Raw genomic sequence first — 22516 nt, 5'->3', positions numbered from 1 at the left:
TGCATAGAATGTGACAAGTGCAACCATAGCCGGCAGTATAGAAACACGATGAATGGCCCCTCTCTCTTTGCGCTTGTGTCAATGGACCGTTCACAAAAGAAGAGGCACTCCCCACTGTGAGAAAGAAAATACACGTGTCATCCTACTGGGGTCCACTAGATGGCGATGTGACACTGCGTGGGAAATCTTGGAAGTTGAGTTTTGCGGCATGAAAGCAATGAAGCTGAGCAGAATCAGAGAGGTGAGCGTTCTCCTCCTCTTCCATCCTCTCTATTCTACCAGCTCTTGTCCTGATAAGGACCGATTGTACACACACACACACACACACACACACACACACACACACACACACACACACACACACACACACACACACACACACACACACACACACACACACACACACACACACACAAACCAGGACATTTCCCAGTCGATGCAAAAGGAGATAGTGATGCTCTGTAATGCATTGTAAATGATTGTGCTGCATGCAGCCTTCTTCGCTTTTTTTCCTCCTCTTTCTTTCCCGAGTTCCCTGAACTAAACAGCAACACATCGAGCGGCTGCCGTTCTACATTTAAGCCAGCCCTCTGCTGTATACAAATGGGTCTCTCTGCTGTGCGACAGCAAAGACTGACAGCTCCCTGCCAGGGCTGAGACACGCGCCACAGTGAAAGCTATGGTAATGGTGGCCCTTGAGGTAGTAAGCCGCCAGTGTTGTATGCAACACAGAGAGAGAGAGAGAGAGAGAGAGAGAGAGAGAGAGAGAGAGGGAGAGAGAGAGAGAGAGAGAGAGAGAGAGAGAGAGAGAGAGAGAGAGAGAGATTTTTATGGGCACACTTGTCACTGTTCTCCATCTGCTCCTGCACCCACAGTCTCCTCCAGGCTTCCTTCTGCCCCCATGCCAACAGACATCCATCCTGCCCTCATGCTTTGCCCTCGGGCCACAGGCACCCCTCCAACCTCCCCAATGCTCTCTCTCTCCCACTCGTCTCCCTCTCTCTCTCTCTCTCTCTCTCTCTCTCCCGGGCTTTGGCATGGGCTGCCATGGGAAAGCAAACAGCCATTTGTTAGCCTGACAAGAGGAGAGAGAGAGAGAGAGAGAGAGAGGGTGAGTGTGTACGGCATACAGTACGTGTATATGTCAAGTGCAAGAAGGAGACGAAGGCATTCAAGGCAAGAAAAGACAAAAGGAAGCCTGAGAGCGTGGGTGGGTGGGGTCTCCCGGCTGGCTGCTTTTGGATTTGGGTCGAATGCTTCTGAGTTAAAGCAGTAGTGGTTCCCAAACGGAGTGCCAAGGCACAGTGGAGTGCTGGGAGACAAGTCCATGGGTGTGCCTTGGGATTCTGTGACAACCACACCACTCATTGTTGCAACATATAGGCCTACTACTATACAGAAAGTTATGAATATTTTTTTACTATACTATCTACTATCAGGGGGGCACGGTGGTGCAGTCGGTAGCGCTGTCGCGTCACAGCTAGAAGGTCCTGGGTTCGATTCCCGCCGGGGACGCTGTGGGTGCTGGGGGCGTGTCCTCTCCTCCGCGTCATCAGTGCCCGTACCCTAGGAGGGGTTGGCGAAAGGGCCTTTCTGTGTGGAGTTTGCATGTTCTCCCCGTGTCCCCTAGGGAACTGGTTGGAATAACATGTTCCTTCCACGCTCCTACCGGGGAAACTCCCCCCTGTCAGGTGATAAGAAGCGGCCTGCTCATTCCTCATGCACTGAAGGAAGCATGAGCTCAGTTCTGGGCTCTCCCCAGGCTGGCAGAGGGAGAATCGCGCCCAGGATTATAAGCTTAGGCACTGGGTGAAAAATAGGGTTACAAAATCGTGGGATAAAAATATTATGTTTATAATATAAACATTTCCCAAAATAGAAGCAATTTCTATACCAAAATAAATGTTTTTAACAACTTTCAACCTGCCGTCCCAATTATTTACATGTCATAATAGGTGAGAATAGTTTTTAGATAGCATTGCTGTCAAACCTCTTATCTCCATATTTACATTTTTCGTTTTGAGCTTGTAGATCTGCTACTTTCGCTATTTTTTTAATTGAATCCTGAAAAGCCTTGAGAGTTTGACTTGCCCATTGGTGTGCCTCGAGCACATAAAAGGCTGAAAACCACTGAGTTAAACAGCCAGGGCAGAGGAGCTGTGATAAAGGTAGATCTACTTTGGCTCCCTAAGCCACAACTGCGTTCCAACTTTCCAAGCTAACCCGATTCCTCTACTCTGCTGCGTAACAAGCTGCTGGCCACTGGGAGTCCTTGCGATGATAAGTGGAAATCTTGCTCTGCACATGTTTGCTGACACCTGCATTTAGGTTCTCCAGGAATACTCATTATGCTGTCAGAGCATGTGAAAAAAGATAGCTTTAAACATTTTGCAAGATGCTTGTCTAATTTTTAAGGTTTGAAATGGGCTTGCACCAACCCCAACTGAAACAGTTCATATAGAAAAAGGGAAAGTGGTGACAGAACAACAAGGGCAACTACCAGAGGGGACTGTGATGTACCATTCACTGACATAACAACTACCAGAGGGGACTGTAACTGTAATGTACCATTCAGACGTATAGTGTGTTTGGTGAAACAATCTTCTCTGTTAGAGCCTCCCATCACTGGAATAGTCTCCCTACCGAAGTAAGAGACCACCAACTATATGACCTTCAAATTCAGCCTTAAAGGGATAGTTCACCCCCCAAAATGACATTTTTTCTATCGATTACACACCCCATGAAGCCTTGAATGCATGGAGATTTTTTTAGTTTTTGTCGCATTCCTAAGCCAATAATTTGATGACCGGTGGCGGCTCCGGCAGGAGACTCAAAGTGTCAACTTTGAGTCTCCTACAGGAGACATTAGCATCTTTCCATCGGTCATCAAATTATTGCCTTAGGAATGCGACAAAAACTAAAGAAATCTCCATGAATTCAAGGCTTCATGGGGTGTGTAATTGATAGAAAATAAGTCATCTTTTGTGTGAACTATCCCTTAAAGAGATGGCTTAAAGCTAACCAAATTTGTAATTATGGGTAATTAGCTCCATTTTTCACTGGTGTAATTTCTCATATTTTACTGTAATTGTTCTGTCTCCTGTACTATGTCTACTTGTCTTGCCTTGTATTGATGTCTGTTTTTGTATGGATAGCTATTATCACCACTTTTTAACAGCCTGCTCAGGGACTGCAGATGACAATTAGCTTTTGGCTAACTCTGGCTCATTAAAGTGGATGTGAAAAACTGACACGTTGATTAATGTGCACTGTCCCTGATAAATAAATACATTTATTTAGAATGTATGTTTTCAGTGCATTATAGTAGCCGATCCCTGACATTTAGCATTGATTAGAGGGCAGGGTTGACCACTTTCACCCTGGTGTCCCTATTTTGGACATATACATTTAAAAACAAAAATCTCTATCTACAAACTGTGTCGCGTTATGAGCTTGTAGATCGGCTATTTTTCAATACGTTGTACAACAAAGTATCTATATAGGATCTAAATAGTTGAATGGGCGGCAGTGGCTCCCCCAGAGTTAGTGTCGAAGTGTCCTTGAGCAAGATGCTGAAGCCCTAATTGCTCCCGATGAGCAGGTTGGTGCCATGCATGGTTTCCTCCGCCATCGGTGTATGAATGTGTGTATGAATGTGTGTGTGAATGGGTGAATGTAATGCACAATCGATGTAAAGCGCTTTGGGATAAAAGCGCTATATGAATGCACCATTTACCATTATGAAGGACTATCAATGATAACATTGGACAAGCGGATACCACACAGACGACCTTTGCATGTGGAGACATAATATTTCTCACACCTTTGTCTTGGCAAACTGTCGTCGCTGGATTATAGCGCTTGCAACAATTCTCTGCTTTGATGGAATAACTCAATTGTCTTAATTGAGGCTAATTATGGGAATACTACAACCTCCTCTACCCCTAATACCCTACATCTCAATGCTCACTGAAATACCAGCGAGCAGGAAAATTAGATAAGGGAAAGTGAAATAAAAGGCGAGTCTGAATATCAAACCCCAAGATGTATGACTTAAAATGACAATGAGCTTTTCTCCCGTTTCTCCCCTCGCTTTGGCGTCTACGACAGATGATAGAGTGTAGGCTCCTATAAGCACGGGGAGCTTTATAAGTCGAGATATTTTTTTTTTGGGGGGGGGGGGGGGGGGGGTGGATGAGGGGATTATTACCGACAACCCATTAAAGAGGCTTAATGAGAACCGAGACTCAATTAAAGCTGGAATTACCCCCTCATCAAAGAGCAGCTCAACTGTGGACGAGGACATGGAAATGTGACCCAGACTATAGCAAGCACACACGTGCATGCGCACACGCACACACCACACACACACACACACACACACACACACACACACACACACACACACACACACACACACACACACACACACACACACACACGCACGCACGCACACGCACACACACACACTATTTCATAACCAATTAGTACAATGTAAACACATATTGCGCACACACATAAAATCCTAAAGTAGCACTCTTAACCTGACGGGAACGGGAACACCCACTGGAATATACACACTAAACACAAATCTGTACTGCAAACACAATTAGACCGTAATGTAGGCAAATATACAAATAGGACAGTCAGGACGTATAAATACTATGACCCTCATCTCCGTTCTTGACACAGCAGGGACACACAGACACAGGGACGCCATGATGCCAGTGCTGTCAGAGTGGGCGGCTGATAAGGGCTTTAACAGCTTTGGCTCTGCTCAGGCGATTTGATAAGGAGGATTCACGTGGTGCTTCTGTGCTGGCGAAACAATGGAGAAAAGACTCCTTTCACCATGCAGGAGCTGCCACAATGCCCCCCAAATCTCCTTACCTAGGCAGATTTATCCCCCCCCCCCCCTTTTTGTTTCATTTCTTTGTGTAAATAATTATGGGGGCGAAGAGTTTTCGCCTCCCTGTGAGTTCTCAGAGGATAAACTCAGGTGCCTCATCGCAAATTCGCAACAGCCTCTCACCTGTTGAAGAGATTATTCCGGGACACCATGCGCAGGAAGCCCGTGGGGTCGGTGACCGAGTTCAGCTTGTTGTTGAGCTCCTCGAACTGTTGGTCCAGCAAGTCTCCGGCCTCGCTTTCTGTCTCGCTGCTGGAGCAACCCCTGGAGGAGAAAGACAGGGAGAGGTAGGAAGCTAGCATTAGCACATCGTTCTAGGCGAAAACCATGCACGTGCACACATAGACATGAAAGGGGCTTGAGCCCCTGACCTTTTCGACGTCGCTAAAAAAGTGCCCTCTCCAGACTAAAAAAAAGGGGGAAAAAAAGGAAAAAAGGTTTCAACTGCCCCTGGCCCCTAAACGGTAAGGCTGACGGAAATGGCAGTGGATGTGCTGGATGCAGCTCAAAGCTAACTTTCCTCAGGTATCTAGTTTGTCGCCATACGACCTTCCTAGCCCGTGTTATTAAAGAAAAACGGGCGACAATGGCCAAAACTCAATCGATCGAAAACCGGCGAAAGTGGCCGTTTTCAAGATGTTTTGGCCATTATCTCTGGAATGGAAGGTCCAATCTGCTCAGTTCAAAGCGTATTGGGTGCGTGACTTTGAGGACATTAAGCACGCAATGATACCTTTTCGGATTTTCGGGCCTAAAAGAATGGTAATTGTTAGTAAAAAAAATAAAATAGGTGCCCTTTTGAAATTCCAGCCCCTGCCTCTCCAAATCCTTCTGCACGTCCCTGGCGAAAACGTTGAATAATCTACAAGCTCACACAATGCATTGCGACATGCAAGTCACTCCGGATAAAAGGAATTGTAAATTGCGACGCGTTGTGAGCTGATCTGAAAAATGATCTAAAAGGAATTATGCAGACATTTTTCTCTTCACCAGCGGGTGAAAAATTCTATGGTGTCTTTATTGTGATGTTACTCTTCCTGTGAATGTATCTTACAGTACTTCCAATGCCCTGTATCTGTAACTTAAACTGCTGTGCTGTCTCAATAAAAGGTCAATAAAGATATCTATCTATCTATCCATCTATAAACATGTCCTCATTTCCCAGCCGTGGTCTGAGTCCCTGACACTATAGTCAAGTGGAGTCAAATCCTCTCATTGTGATGCTGCGGACGCTCCCCTAGTCTGTGGGGAGTCGATGGTATCATCATCATCATCATCATCCACCACTGCTACAGTACTCCAACACCACTTCATCTACATTCCTCCATCTCTCAGCCTCCTCTTGGTCCTGAGCCTCAGCCTCTCCTCATCTCTCACTGCTCTGGGTCTGCTTCCTGCTCACACGGCCAGTTGAGTGCCAAACCTTAGTATAGGCACCATGGGAAATCTCTCTTTCTCTCTCTCGCTCTCTCTCTCTCTCCTTTCTAATTATTTATCGTTTTCTCAAGTATCTGGTCTCATCTCCTCTGAGGTCCTTCTCCCATGAGGTCCCTGTGTGTCCACACACACAGCCCACACACCTCTAGTGAATAGGAGAGATACTATAGTAGGCAGACTAGCAGTGGTGGAAAGTAACTAAGTACATTTACTTAAGTATACTGTACTTAAGTGCAATTTTGAGGTATTTGAACTTCACTTGAGTATTTCCAACTTCCAATACTTTTACTTCTACTCCACTACGTCTCAGAGGCAAATACTGTACTTTTACTCCACTACAATTATTTGAAAACTTTAGTTAGGCTACAAGTTACTTTTCAGATATAAACTATGATATGAAACATACATTAAACACTTTAGCCCTATTTTATACATAGGCTATTTGAAAATAGACGATCTACAAGCTCACAACGCGTCGCATCGTGACGCGTTGTGAGCTTGTAGATCTGCTATTTTCATATTAGTATTTTTACCTTTGGTACAGTACTTTAAGTACATTTAATGCCAATATACTTTTGTGCTTTTAATCAAGTAAATTTGGAATTCTGGACTTTTACTTGTAACAGAGTATTTCTATATCGCAGAATTGATACTTTTACTTAAGTAAAGAATTTGAGTACTTTTTTCCACCACTGCAGACTAGTAGCAGCAGCAGAGATTTCCATTTTATTTATTTTTTATTGGAGCCTTTTCTGCTCCATTCAGCCAGGACAGTGACAAAGCCCATGTCAGGGAGGGCAGTGAGGAGGAAGGTTGGCATGCCATGGCGTGCCACACAGAGTCAAAGCCAGGACACCGCGGTTATGTATTCAGTGAATTAAACGCCACATAGGGATTTATGAATACATCAGGTCCTCCAGCGACAAAAGCTGCTTGCTTTCTCCTCTCTGTAGCCTGCCTTCTATCACACACACACACACACACACACATATGCCCTCCCTCCTATTCACTCCATCCTTTTTCTCCATTCATTCCAAGCATTCCCACCTCTCTCTCCCTCTCTCTTCGACTCTCTCTCTCCCTCTCTCTCTCCCTCTCCCTCTCCCTCTCTCTCTCTCTCTCTCCCTCTCTCTCCATGGAGAATGAATGGGGCGGTAGGTAAGTGGTGCCATATTGTGGCCATCCAGGCGCGGTGGTGTGCGCTCTGCCTCCCATTGGAGCAGTAAATGAGCTGGTAATGGGGCAGGAAGGGCCAGGCTGCCGTGGCGACGGAGGGCTGGCAGCCTGGCACCGGGGTCTGACCAGCTGGGCACCATGGATCAAACTCACAACTAGAGGAAAAATGGGTCTGACTTTCTGATTCAGTTGCTGAGCCCATAGAAGTGAAGGGGAGAGATTGCAAGCTGTCAATATCCCTGGTCCCCCCTCGTCCCCTGTCCCCCCCATCATGCTGCAGAAACCCACCAGCTGGATTTCAGATCTGCTGCCTTGACTTTTACCCATTGATCTCACCCCAGTATCTCAACCCTTTTTTTCTATCATTCTTCTTTTTTCTTTCTTCCTCCTTCTATCAGCAACACCCACTCTGCTCACCACCCACTTTCTCTGGCTTTCTCAGGCTTCGCTTGTTTGTTTTCTTCGGTCTGGGCACATGGAGTCTGGGGGGCCATTATTCCATCTCATTTGTTCCAGTGGGAACAGAGTGGAGAAGCTTGGACAGGTATAGCGACTGGAGGCCTGTCGTCAAAAGGTGCAGTGGGGCATAATAATGCCCCTCTCTATACTCACTCACTCACTCACCCACTCACCCACTCGCTCATACCTTCTGCACGACTGAAAATACCCTCTAATGCATCCAAACATGTTTTTGCTCAGTGGGTAAAAGTGTCAAGGCTTTTGTTAAGTGTCTCACCCAGCGTGATATAACTATGAGAGTGACGACACATAGCGGTGACTCCCATTGTAAGAATTGGGGTCACATAGCTGGGTGGTTAGTGAGCCCGCCTAGGAGCCAGAGGCCCTGGTTGCCCCAGGTTCAAATCCAGGCCAGGTCAGCATATGTGTCGATGAAATTATATCTGTCCTGAGCAAGACTCTTAACCCCTAATTGCTCACAGGTTCTCATTGTAAACAAGACCGCAAGGACTTAACTGAACGACCTGTTAAAAAAAGGATTATCCTTATCCTATGGAATGCGGAAGGTCTCTTTCTATCTCATGGGATAGTTCCAATGTTTGGAACTACAGGATAGGCAACATCCTGCTTTGCGGCTAGATCAAAGCGTGACGCAACTCTCTCTCTCTATGGGTCTGGTTCTCACCTGCTGTAATAGACTCGACGCCCAGAGCCTCGCGGGCGCTGGCGATGTGCTGCTCCAGGGAGGAGCCGCTGGCCACGCCCCCGCCGCCGCTCTCCTGGAACTCGGGCCCCACCTCCGTCACGCCCTCGCCCAGGTACACCTCGTGGAACTTCAGGATACCTGTGGGTGGGTGAAAGTCAGGGAAAGAGTGAGTTTTAGACTGGAAGCAGTGCATGGTTCTCAAACTTCATGTCAAGTCAAGGACCCCCAAATTGATATTTGGGCCGTGGACCCCCCCTCTGAAAAGGTTTTTTTTCGTGTGCCAGGGAGGGACCGCCAGGAGAGAAGATTTATGTTAGAAACAAAATAAAAAATATTCAAAATGTTCTGATATTTTTCAAATATTTTCAAAAATAGCAAATGTACAAGCAATCAGCACGGCACGAAGTGAGCTTGTAGATTTACAGAGCAGATATAGTAACAACTTTATTAAAAATAATATAATAATAACTAGTTAAAAGGTTTAAAACTATAAAAGAAAGGTAAACAAAACAAAAGGGAGGGGCGGAAAAGGTGAGGTTTTGAGTGTGGTTTTAAACCTGGTGAGTGTGGGGGCAGCTCTGATGTGAGCTGGGAGTGAGTTCCACAGTAAATGGATAATGATTGTGATGCTATATTAACTAATTTAGCTGGGGACCCCACCAATGGACTAGAGAGTTTAAAAAACATAAATATTTTCAAATGACACAGCTCGACTCATATAAACGGCTTATACACCAGGATACAGCATATTGTGACAATTTCATTTTCACATTGAAAACGATGCGTTGTTGTAGCATGCGTCTGCGTGGCAACGAATGAAGGAAACAAATAACGCTCAATAAAAGATAAGAGTGGGCTGCATGATGTGCCATCTGCCACCCGCCATGGGAGCTCAGCTGAGCTATGATGAGGGGAAAAGGGGTGGGAAGGGGGGCGTTGTGCAGTGTGTGTGTGTGTGTGTGTGTGTGTGTGCGTGTGTGTGTGTGTGTGTGTGTGTGTGCGTGTGTGCAGGTGGGATGCAGGATGTCTGTGTGCACGTTGATGCATGCAGCTGTGAACGTGCGCTGCCATGTGCTGAATAAGGAAACAGGGAGTGCGTGCATGCTGCACCTTCTTTTAAATAAGTCACAAGTGTGCATGTGTGATGAATGTGTACCGAGATTTGTTGTTTACGGGAATAGCGTGCGTGTGTGTGTGCGTGCGTGCATGCGTGCGTACGTGCGTGTGTGCGTGCGTGTTCTTAACAGCTTTCAACTTATTTTGGAATGTCATTATATTGTCAAAATATAATAAGTGGTTAACATAACTTGTGTGTGTTTGTGTACGTGCGCGCTTTTGTGTGTCTATGAGATGGCATGATGTGTGCTCTCTACCCCAGTAAAGCAATTAGGCCCCTCAGTCCCTTCACTGACTGGGACTCTCTCTCTCTCTCTCTCTCTCTCTCTCTCTCTCTCTCTCTCTCTCTCTCTCTCTCTCTCTCTCTCTCTCTCTCTCTCTCTCTCTCTCTCTCTCTCTCTCTCTCTCTCTCTCTCTCTCTCTCTCTCTCTCTCTCTCTCTCTCTCTCTCTCTCTCTCTCTCTCTCTCTCTCTCTCTCTCTCTCTCTCTCTCATAATGCCAGCTGGATGCCAGCGAATGCCAGGAACAGACAGACAGGCGATTAGTGAGATAGTGGCTCCCTCTTTAGCCCGGGGCAACGCTCGGTCTCTTTGAAGCTATATCCATAAATCCCCCGTCGTATTCCTTCCCCGTCCATATGACTACTGTTTGGGGTCAGGTTCAGCCTGCCATGCCTGGGAGCGCAGTTTGATCAAATGATCAGGCCCTGGTGGGCGTGGGACTTTGGGTCAGAGTTGTCATTATACATATTTCAGCAGGGAGAGGACCCCGGAGTAGAGAGAGGGGAGGAGGATGATACCACAACAACCAGCCACAGTTGTCAGTATGACAGCATGTACTTGTACAACCGCTCCCAGACAGACAACATACAGCCTTTATTATTGTAGTTTGTGGGTCTTTCTTTGTGTGTTGGAGCCGGAACAATGACAGATGGAAAGGACAGAAATATATCGTCGCTGTCGGGGAGAAACCTCTTATCTCCATATTCTGACTTCGTAAATTAATGTCCTACTTGATCATACTACAGCTTCACACAAAAGATCGAGCTTGTCGATCTGCTAGCTTTTTTAAAATTTGAATCCTGAAAATGTACAGTTTTGGACATATGACGTTTCAACCCAACTGGTATTGATTTTGACATGTCCTAGTCTTTTGAATAAAATTCTGTTTAGTTTTAGTCCTATTTTAGTCACTAGTTTCAGTTTTAGTTTCACTAAATATCATAAGATTTTAGTTGACTAAATCTACAGTTGATTTAGTCGACTAAACATTTTTTGGGGCGGGCCGTGATGGCATCGAAATGATTTTCACTTAGCTGCATGCCGAAAATAGACGATCTACAGCTTGTAGATCGACTAATTTTCGGTCTGTGACACCCGCGCGCACCCATGATGACTTGTCTTAGTTCTACTGGATCCACTAATCCCTCCCAAACATTTTAGTCTAGTTTTCATTTTTTTTACGAAATTGTCAGTATATTTAGTATTTTTTGTTTTAGTCATCATAGCTCAGTTTTTAATTACAGTAGTTTTTATTTCGTTTTCGTCAGTGACAAAACGTAGTCAACAGACATTTTTCGTCACAGTTTTAGTCGACGAAATCAATACTGCACCCAACAGAGACGACATAAAGCAAGAAAGACAGAGAGAAAGACGCAAGGGGGGGAAAAAAGGACGCAAAGGGGGGGAAAAAGGAGGGGAAATGAAAGAAGGAAGGTGACAGATTGAGATTAAGTGTGCGCCTGTTGGCTTGACGTGTGTCCATCGTCATGGTGTTGTGTTGGCTCTGTCACTCTCAATTAGCCAAGCCTCACTGTGTGATGCCCTGTGGGGTGAGAGGCGCGGCGGGGGGCAGCAGAGTGGCAGGTGGCACTGCCACTTGGTGTTAAAACTCGCCTTTCTTAACCCTGGCAGCAGCCCAATATAGGCCGTGACCTTTAAGGTCTCTGGTGGTTGAACCAAAGCAACACCACAGTACAATCAGGTTGAATGTACAACATATTTACGCATGTGTGCACACTGTGTGTGTCTGTAGGGGTTTGCGACGTGTGAGCATGTGAGTATTTCCAATTTTCAGTACTTTTACTTCTACTCCACTACACCTCAGAGACAAATATTATTACTCCACAACAATTATTTGAAAACTTTAGTAACTAGTTTCTTTCTAGATTTTGATTATTATTACAATGAGTACTTTTACTTTTGGTACTTTAAGTATATTTTCATGCCGATACTTTTCTACTTTTACTCAAGTACATTTTGAATACGGGACTGCTTCTTGTAACAGAGTATATTGCAGTATAGATACTTTTAATTAAGTAAAACATGTGAGTACTTCTTCCATCACTGCTACTAGCACAGGCTCATGTGAACTAGGGATGGGTCAGAACAATCGAATATTCAAATACCGTAATTTTCGCACTATAAGCCGCACCTGACTATAAGCCGCAGCAGCTAAATTGAATGTTTGGAACATATATAAGCCGCACTGGACTATAAGCCGCGGGTGTAAAATCCATAGATTTAGGAGGTCCCCTAGTGGCCGTTAGCTGTAAAAATCCATAGATAAGCCGCACCGTTATATAAGCCGCAGGGTCGAAAAATGGGAAAAAAAAGTCGCGGCTTATAGTCCGAAATTTACGGTAATCGTTTTTAGGATAAAAATCGAATATTAAAAAATATTAATAAACCTTTTTTTTTTACATCTTTTTTTGTATTGGGGCGGGGTCAGATATTCGAACAATCGTTATTAATAGAATTATAGTAATCGAATTTCATTTTGGTCACTTTTACACATCCCTAATGTGAACGTACTGTAGCAGCAGAGGGTGAGTAGGTGGGTGTTTACCTGCTCCTGGAGCCAGCAGCCAGCTGTACAGGTAGCCGGCGGCCATGGAGAAGTAGAGCACCAGGGCCCTCTGGCTGTTGACCGTGTCCAGGATGTGCTCCACCGTCACCGGGGTGTAAGGGTCCGAGTCCTGCTGGCCCGTCTGCCGCTCCACCAGCAGGTCGGCGAAGGCCCGCGTGCGACCCCGCTCCGCTACCGCCAGGGCCTCGTCATGGTGGCCTGTAAGGTGGCACAGAGAGGTCACAGTGTGATTACAGTTTGACGTGCACATTTGTATTTTGTAACGTTTAAGTATTGATATGACAGAATTAGCAGACATAAAAAAGGCGCACGCACACGCACACACACACACACAACACACACACACACACACACACACACACACACATTTAACATCTTTATTTGCGTTCACATTTAAAGGGATAGTTCACCCCCAAAATGAAGAGACTTGAATTCATGGATATTTTTCAGTTTTTGTCGCTCATTCCTAAGCCAATAATTTGATGACCAGCAGCGGTTCCGGTAGGAGACACAACCGGAAACGCTGCCTACCGTCTTTTTTGGGGAAATTCTTGAACACAAACAATAGTAAATGCACAAACTTGGAAAACTCAGCAAAAAGTGTTTCAGGATACAGATCACGGATACAGGAAGCATCGTCTCCTCCATACGTGGCGCACGAATGCGTGCGCGCACACACACACACACACACACACACACACACACACACACACACACACACACACACACACACACACACACACACACACACACACACACACACACACACACACACACACACACACACACTAAATTCATGAGGAGGATGCTAAATCAGACAAGTAGAGGTTCACCATACCTAGGCTGACAAGGACTCTCTGGAGTGCCTGGTAGGAGGAGGTCTGGAGGTCGAATAGAGATAGTTTGTAGTCGGTGCTGTGCTGGGCCTCGTGGCGTATGGTCTCAAACAGTGCAGACGCCCGGTAGAGCTATACACACAAAACAAACACAAAGCAATAATCAACATCCACAACAATTACATATGTTCATGTCATGTTTTATCTTATTAACTATAGTGTAGTCCAAAAGCCACCGTAGTGTTGTCAAAGTAGCTTTTGCGAGCCTTCCGGTTGCTATTGGGATAGCACACCCGGTCTTCCAGAAGTCTCGCGAGACGAGATTTCAAATGCGATTTCAGCAAAAGCTACTTTGACAACACTACGGTGGCTCTCGTGTGACAATAATACTGCAGTGACTTCCCTGAGGTCCTACACGACACACATATACTCGAAAAAAGTATTTTCGAGCGATATAAATAAGCAGATTACACCACGGCCTGTATACTCCCGTTTACGAACTGCGGTGGGCGTCCGCCAAAAATCACTCGTTATGAATTTGGGCTCTTATGGGGAGTTAACAACCTCAAATAAAGGTAAGAAAAAGCCTGGGGCGAAATTCTCCTTTAGAAGTGAAACTTTGCCCTTTTTTTGCCAATATTGTGAGGAGCAAGTGTGAAAATCAGATACTTTCCAAGGCGCTCTGTTGAGATCTTGCTGTCAACGGCACAGGAACATCTCTGCCAGCCTAAAACACGTATTGATGTGTTCTTTCACTTTAGCAAGTCGAGATATTCCAGCACCACTGAGAGCAAGCTCTCAACACACAGAACTCATTGGGAAGTGATTCAGATTTTCACATCCTCCTCACAACAGAAGCTTTCGGGTCAAGTTAGGGCAAGGTTGCCCTTTAAGGAGCTATGAAAGCAGTTGAGCATAGTATAAAATTAAAGCTACAATCCGTACAGTGCAGTCAATGATGCTGCAATGATGACTGAAATAAATACAATAAGGATAGTGGCACACATGTAGAGTCCAAGCTGGTGCGCCATCTGCTTCAACCAGTGGGAATCCTACCCAGACACCAGGGTCTACGATTCTTCAATGGAAGAGTAAGGAGACCACCTCCAACCACTGCAGGTGTGCTAGTTATATTGTATTATCATTACTTCACCATGCATATTGATTAAAATGACACTGTATGCATTATAATAAGTCCCGGATTGTAGCTTTAAAAGGTAGGGTAAGTGATTTTCTTTGGTTAAAATAAGTGCTAAATAGCTCTATATTCTGATAGTATAGAACAGTGTGTGTTCAGTAACAGGAGTCATTATGTCTCTCCAGCTCTTTATTAAACAGAAAAGGCATTCTCAGGTCGGGATACCAACTGTATCCAATCAGGATAGAGAACTCAGTCAGGATACAGATTAAACAAGGGAAATTGGAAGTGATGACACAAAGAAATGAGCTGCACAAATTGGAACTGGACCACTATAAAAAACATAAGCTGATAAATGTCTCTTGGCTGAAATGTTGTCACCTACCGGAAAATTTATTTTCTGTTTATTAAAGAGCTGGAGAGACGTGGATGACCCCTGTTACTGAACAAACACTCTATAGCAATGATTACTATCAGAATACAGTGCTTTAACCTTTTAACAAAAAACGTTTTGTTTTAACCAAAACAATATCCCTTACCCTACCTTTAAGTAGGTGTTGTGGATTGTAATCATTAGAACTTGAGCCACTAGATGGTAGCATCCCGCCTGCACTGCTGGTCAACAACCGGAGCAGCCTTTAGTTTACTGGCTTCTTCCACTGCTCTGCTCCAAGCCTGACGCAAACGCTGACATTAACACAACCATGTCTCTTTGCTTGCCTTCTCATTTGCCTGGTGCAAGGGAAAAGGGCAATGAGAAGCAGAACCACCGTGGCCATGCCTGTGCATGTAAAGCAACAAGGCTGTTGTCCGGCAGAATAACAAAATGCTCCGTCTGGTCTCTGGTCACCCCACAGGGCCTTGTGTCTGTGTCATCAGATGTCTACTCTAGGCCTCCATTCTCTCGGGGGCTGATGAGAATGAAAGCAGACTAGCCCATTAAGACCGGGAACGCATCTGTGTCTTCTTTGGCTGTTCAAAAATAGCAGATATACAAGCTCGTAGCGCGGCACCGAGTGCCACGCTACGAGCTTGTAGATCTGCTATTTTCAAAAAATCGTGATTTTTTTTTTGTAAATCTTTGAATATATTTATATTTTTGAAACCATTTTTTTACTCAAATCTTTGCTCCAGGGGGTCCCTGGAACAACATGTTTTGAGATGGGGTCCACGGCCAAATTTGAAAAATCGTGAAAATTTGTGTAAATCTTATATTTACTTATATATTTTTTAATTTTGTTTTACTCAAATCTTTGCTCCTGGGGGTCCCTGGAACAACATGTTTTGAGATGGGGGTCCGCGGCCAAACAGATATCATATTGGGTGGTCCTCGACGTGAAAAGGTTTGAGCACCACTGATATAGAAACATACATTTTTTCAGAAAACTGTTAGGATTTAGAAGACGTTTGTAGAATGGGCCTCAGGTCTTAACGGGCTAAGGCAGAGAGAGCGTTGGCGGATAAGGCTGTCTGTTTGCTCATTTGGCCAAGATGACCTGGCCCACCAGGAGTGCTGATTCATGGGAGTTTGTTATTGATTTCCTATTTCTTTCCTCTCCTTTGGCAGCCCTTTGAGAGGGTCGAGGCTAGCTCTGGAGTCGGTCTCCATGGGGCGAGCCCCAGCAGAGAGAGCCTAAAGCACTCGACTCAGACAGAAAGGGCTGGGGAGGGGCTCAGGATGCTGCGTGGACAAAAGGTTGTCATGGGTTGGTGAAAGTGCCTTTCTGTGTGGAGTTTGCATGTTCTCCCCGTGTCCCCTAGGGTAGGTACCCTCACAAAAACATGCTGTAATCCTGGTCTCTATACTGCCTCCCCCTGGTCATCCGGGGTGCCTGATTGAGGGGAAAGGAACTGGTTGGAATAACGTGTTCCTTCCACACGCTACGTCCTACCGGGGAAACTCCCCCCTGTCAGGTGATAAGAAGCGGCTTGCTAGCTCCTCATGCATTGAAGGAGGCATGAGCTCGGTTCTGGGCTCACCCTAGGCTGGCAGAGGGAGTGTAGCGCCCAGGATTACATAGGCAATTGGCATTGTGTGAAAAAAATGGGGTTGCAAAATCGTGGGATAAAAACTTTAGTAAAAAAAAAGGTTGTCATGGGCAAAATGGATTCTACAAGTGTGTGTGTGTGTGTGTGTGTGTGTGTGTGTGTGTGTGTGTGTGTGTGTGTGTGTGTGTGTGTGTGTGTGTGTGTGTGTGTGTGTGTGTGTGTGTGTGTGTGTGCGGTGAGGTGCAGGATGTGCGCACACTGACGCATGCAGGTGTGAATGTGCGTTGTGACGTGTTGAAGGAGACGGGGAGAGCGTGCTACACCTTCTATTAAAATAAGTCACAAGTGTGCATGTGTGAATGTGCACTGAGGCGTGTGTGTGTGTGTGTGTGTGTGTGTGTGTGTGTGTGTGTGTGTGTGTGTGTGTGTGTGTGTGTGTGTGTGTGTGTGTGTGTGTGTGTGTGTGTGTGTGTGTGTGTGTGTGTGTGTGTACAAACTGGAATATGACTGCAATAAAGTAAAATATACAACAAGTAGTGCCTAACCAAACAGTCAACAAAAAAGCAGACTTACCCTGGTTCAATGACACTCTATTGGATATGATGAAAAAGAGAGACAGTGCCTTGAAAAAAACCTAAAAACTCAACATGTTGACCTACTGATACATTATAAATAAAGGATTCAGTGACTAAGGGAAATGGCAAACTGATTTGGAAACACATTGAGAAGCAAACTGGAAAGGGATCTGCCAAAAAGATGAATTAAATTCAAAGGAAACCTACAAAATGACTATGCCACCACATTCAATAATTATTTCATTGAGTCAGTTTTGGAATTGGGCCAACATATCTCCTCATCTGACTTCACTTGGTCATAACTCCTAGTGATGGATCCCCTTGTTTAGCCCCTCAAAAATCTCTGGAAGAACTCAAAATCAGAGGATATAATTTGTTTGGATTGGACATAGTATTCAACAATATTGAGATTGGAAAGTATGAGACACATGCACAGTATAACTCAATCTAGATTGCAGTGAAGTGAGCAATCACAGGCCTATTAGCATACTGCTGGTCATATGTCTAAGGGTATGTTCACACTAGCTGCCTTTTATGAAGGAAAAAATGCTGTCTGGCGCGCTTTTTCTGCTGAAAATGAAAAAAAAAGGATAAATAGAAAAAGAATAACGGGGCGGGGCGGAGGCGCTATCGACTGAAACAGACTTCAATATAACTCTCCATGGAACGAACAGAATATATTGAAAACAAAGTTTTAAACGAGTAGGTGTAGATGGGGAATTACTAAAGATTGAGTGACTGCATGGCATATTTATCACCTAAAATGTATCGATGTTTTATAGACAAGCTGCCAGAGACGAGCGCCGAGGTTCTCTGTGTTTCTTCCCCTGCCTGTCAGCTCTGCTGCCGGGCACAGCTGCGTCTTTAAAGGGATAGTTCACCCAAAAAAAGCACTTTTTTCCTATCGATTAGAATTCATGGATTATTATTTTTTTCTGCATTCCTACACCAATAATTTGATGACCAGCGGACCGGTAAGACACAAAGGAGACTCTCTGTGTCTCCTATACCGGAAACACTGCTGGTTCCGGTATAGGAGACACAAAGGTTCTCAACCTTTTCAGGCCACGACCCCCCAAAATAATCATATTTGAACTGGGGACCCCCCCCCCCCGACCCTGACAAGCACTAGGAATGCTTGTAGATCGTCTATTTTCACAATTTCTGCCTCTTTATTTGACAATTTGGCCAATGTTTGACCAGTTTAGTATAGTTTGTTGGTTACCTTTTATCCAGTAATGGTCTTTTTTTTCTTCTTTTTTTTCTTAGTAATTAAAAATGTCTTAAAAGTCCTTAAATTGTCACTTCTGGGGACCCCCCCCCCAATAAACACAGGTTGAGAACCACTGCTTTAAGTCATCTGAAGCTCACACTGCTGGACCACAAGTCGCTTATTAATTGCAATATAATAATAATAGGCTTGCCTTTAATAAAATACAGCTCTGTGATTAATATAGCGAACACGATGTAATTACTTTAGGAAATAATAGGTTTAATACTATTTTATTAGGCAGAAGAGGAGGAGGGACGCTGATGGTGTGTGTGGGTGCCACGGTGACCGATAGCAGCACATAGCCAGACCATCAGCTTGGACGAGCAGGTCTGTATTTGTGTAGCCTACAGGCGTGATTGGAAAGCTGATAAAAAGTGGTCCACGTCCATGAGCACATTTCTGATCAGCGCCTTCTAAAAGTGGCCCCTATGCAGTTGCATTTTGGTCATTTATCATTGGGTTTAATGTAAAAAGGCACTGCTATTTATTTTTTAAAGGATTTTAGTGTGAACGCTACCTCAAGTAGCCAAAAGAGTTACATCAATTCATTCATGGGCTATTTAGTGTAGCCCATGAGTATACGGTCAACTAAGTATACGGCCTATGGGAATACGGTCAACTAAGTGCAAGGTTTAAGTGGTTAAACGCTTTACAACAAGCTGTCAAGATACTGGACAAAAAGCCATCACAATGCCAGCACTGCCCTATCGTCTCCAAATAACAACCTTTTCGAGCTGTACAATATCATCCATGACTTTGCTCCTCCACCTCTGAAGGATTTCATATTACACAGGCCACCAGGGTCACCCAAACCTCAACTACAGGTGATTGTGTCATTCCCAGGGGTCAGCACTAAAGTCCGACAATCTTCTTTTTCATTTAAAGCAATTTTTCTTTGAGAATTCCCTTCCATCGGATAACTTGCAAGCTTGTGCATCTCAAGTAAAAGCATGGATTTAGGCGATCCAAACCTGCCAAGAATGTACTCAAAGCATCTCGCACACATGAACTGTTACCATTGTAACATTATTTAACTGTATCACAATGTATTATTTACCTAATTTTTATCCCACTATTTTGTAACAATTTTTTTCACCCAGTGCCAATTGCCTATGTAATCCTGGGCACTACTATGCCTCTGCGTCCAGTTCCTTTCCCCTCCATCAGGCGCCCCAGCTGACCAGGGGGAGGCAGTATAGAGACCAGGATTACTGCATGTTTTTGTGAGGGTATCTACCCTAGGGGACACGGGGAGAACATGCAAACTCCACACAGAAAGGCCCTTTCGCCAACCCCACCTAGGGTACGGGTGCTGATTCCCCGGCGGGAATCGAACCCAGGATGTATTATTGCATGTGTTTTAGTACATTTTGTATACAGAGTGATTGTCCTGGGTGTTTTATTGCTGTACACCTGCCCAGGCACTGTAGATGAAAAGTATCTCTTAGCTATATCTGGTATCTGCATCAGATTTATATTGCTGAAATGTGCTACAGCATATAACTATATATTACAAAGTGTACATTCTCAGTGTCAAATAAATTTCAACAAAGTAAAGTAAAAGTAAGCTAAACCTAGTACTGTGTGTGTGTGTGTGTGTGTGTGTGTGCGTGTGCGTATGATGCGTAGCCTAGCGAGCTAGTTCAGGCGGATACACTGGAGAGGTTTACATGCATACTCAGCACTATTGTGGGCAGATGTATGTGTCAGGCATGCTGACCAATTGCCGGTCTATTTAAGCTCACCTAATTCATTGTACTTTCTTCTTGTAAGTCAGTACTGTACCACTGAACGCTGTGTGCACTTTGTTTGCTCCCACCACCACCAGCAGGTTCTGCTTTCCCTAAGGGTTCTGTTTTCCCCTGTGGGGGAGAGGGGGGGGGGGTGTTGTTATAGATGTATATATACGGTATCTCCCTGCTCTTAAATGGTTGTATTCTAATGTGCTGAGCAGGGAGTAAGCATGGAATAAACTCCCATTACACCTAAGACAGGCAGCCTCTGTCTGTAGATAGCTTTAAAGCACAGCTCAAGAGCTATTTCTTTACTCTTGCTTTTAGTTGATTTTTCCTAAATCTCTGTGTTGTTATTCATGTCTTCACTGTTTTGCTTGATTCACTGCCAATTGTTTGCCATTATTTTAATGCCATTAGTTTTAAATTAATTTAATGTTTTTGCAATTCTTTTGTTTATTGTTACATTTGTATTGCTTTTTCTGTAAAGCACTTCTGCTTTGTTTGTTTTTTGCTCTGTAAAGCACTTTGAGCTGCATTCATTTCATGATAGGTGCTATATAAATAAAGTTGTTGTATTATTATTATCATTATTATGTATAGCAGAGCCTGAATGCCAAGATAAAATATAATACACTTTACATTTTATAAAAAAAAATATTCTCAAGCTGTTAATGTTCTCAATCTTATTTGTGAGTCATCAGACTACATATGATGTAACACTAATATGTACTATTCATGTACAGTATGTGCTGTGAGAATTCATGTAATGCACAGCCAGCAGCCAGGTGTTGTTCCAAGGTCACAGAGGGAAAAGTGTGTCAAAGAGAGGGAGTATAAAAAGAGATGGTGGAGATCAGCAGAGAATGTGGGCATGCTGCTGCATTAGGGCCATGCAGTATACGGGGTCGCTGCTGCATGGGGGCCCCTGGGCTGATTCTGCTGATAGGGGCTTCAGGGCTGATTGCTGCGGTGGTGCTAGTTCAATCTGTGTCGGCCCTCACAGACATCCCTTTAAGAGTGAAACTAATTTCTCACAGCGGTTCGCCGCTGGCCTGACCTCACCTGGCGGCGCGGCGGATGAAAAAGAAAAACAATCCCAAAAGTGCTGCGTCCGCAACGACCTGCGCTGGCAACGTTGCAACGACACGTACTACGAGCTCCTCGGCAAGGCATCACCTCTCATGCATTTTAATAGCAGGTGATGTCATCCTGTAACGATGAACACAACGTGACTTTCATCTGCCAAGAGGGTGAACGTGACTCATTAACTCATTCATTCCGGGAACGCATCTGTGTCATTTTAGGATTTATTTGGCTATTCAAAAAATAGCAGATATACAAGCTCATAGCGCGTATGAGCTTGTAGATCTGCTATTTATTTATTTTTAATCTTGAGCGAAAGCGAACATTTGTAACTCAAATCTTTGCTTCTGGGGGGGTCCCTGGAACAAAACATTTTGAGATGGGGGGTCCGAGGGCCAAATACATTATCTAAAAATGATTTCTAAATCCTAACAGTATGTTGCTATATCAGTGGTGCTCCAACTTTTCCATGTCAAGGACCCCCAAAATGATATGTATTTTTGCCGCGGACCCCCATCTCAAAATATGTTGTTCCAGGGACCCCCCAGAAGCAAAGATTTGAGTTACAAATGTTGGCTTTAAAAAATATATATATATTCAAAGATTTGCACAAATTTTCCCACGATAAAAAAAATGGCAGATCTAGTGACACACAGATGCGTTCCCGGGTCTTAATGGATTAATGCACCCGTTCACTTCACTCCGAAAATGTCTATTGTTAACTATATAACCCACACCCCCCCTCCCCCCGTCCTGAGTAACGTCTGTCCTTCTTTGACAGACGGTATCAGCGGCAGAAATCCGCTCTAATCTAGCCCATTCACTGTCTAAAGGAGACACAAATCAATAACCTCTAGATCCTCTTCCGATGCGCTGGCTATGAGAAGAGCTGTTCTTTACGGTAGAGAGAGAGAGCTGATTAGAGCCGAGACGCATCACTCGTCGTGGTGTCACGCAGGAACACGGGAGATCACGGAGAGGTTGTTAACGCCCAATTGGTTTTAACCCATTAAGACCGGGAACGCATCTGTTTGTGTGTCATTTTAAGATTTCTTTGGGCTATTCAAAAAATAGCAGATCTACAAGCTCATAGCGTGGCACCGAGTGCCGCGCTATGAGCCTGCTATTTTTTGAAAAATCTTGGAAAATGTGCGCAAATCTTTGAATATATATATAATTCTTTTTACGCAAATCTTTGCTTCTGGGGGTCCGTGG

General features: G+C 44.5%; 1 protein-coding gene across 1 annotated transcript in view; it reads right to left on the bottom strand.

Moving 5' to 3' along the window:
• Window positions 1-22516, bottom strand: part of LOC308087860 (tetratricopeptide repeat protein 28-like) — a 369778-nt gene that overhangs the window by 19646 nt on the left and 327616 nt on the right. The window contains 5 exon segments of the mRNA XM_080432067.1: window positions 5033-5173; window positions 8667-8679; window positions 8682-8825; window positions 12651-12869; window positions 13510-13639. Of these exon segments, the coding sequence (XP_080288193.1) occupies window positions 5033-5173; window positions 8667-8679; window positions 8682-8825; window positions 12651-12869; window positions 13510-13639 (647 nt within the window).

The sequence above is a fragment of the Gymnoscopelus braueri genome, assembly GCF_963280865.1.
Source record: "Gymnoscopelus braueri genome assembly, chromosome: 7".
NCBI classification, from domain to species: domain Eukaryota; kingdom Metazoa; phylum Chordata; class Actinopteri; order Myctophiformes; family Myctophidae; genus Gymnoscopelus; species Gymnoscopelus braueri.
Note: the sequence above shows the minus strand (reverse complement) of the source record. Positions and strands in the feature narration are given on the sequence as shown.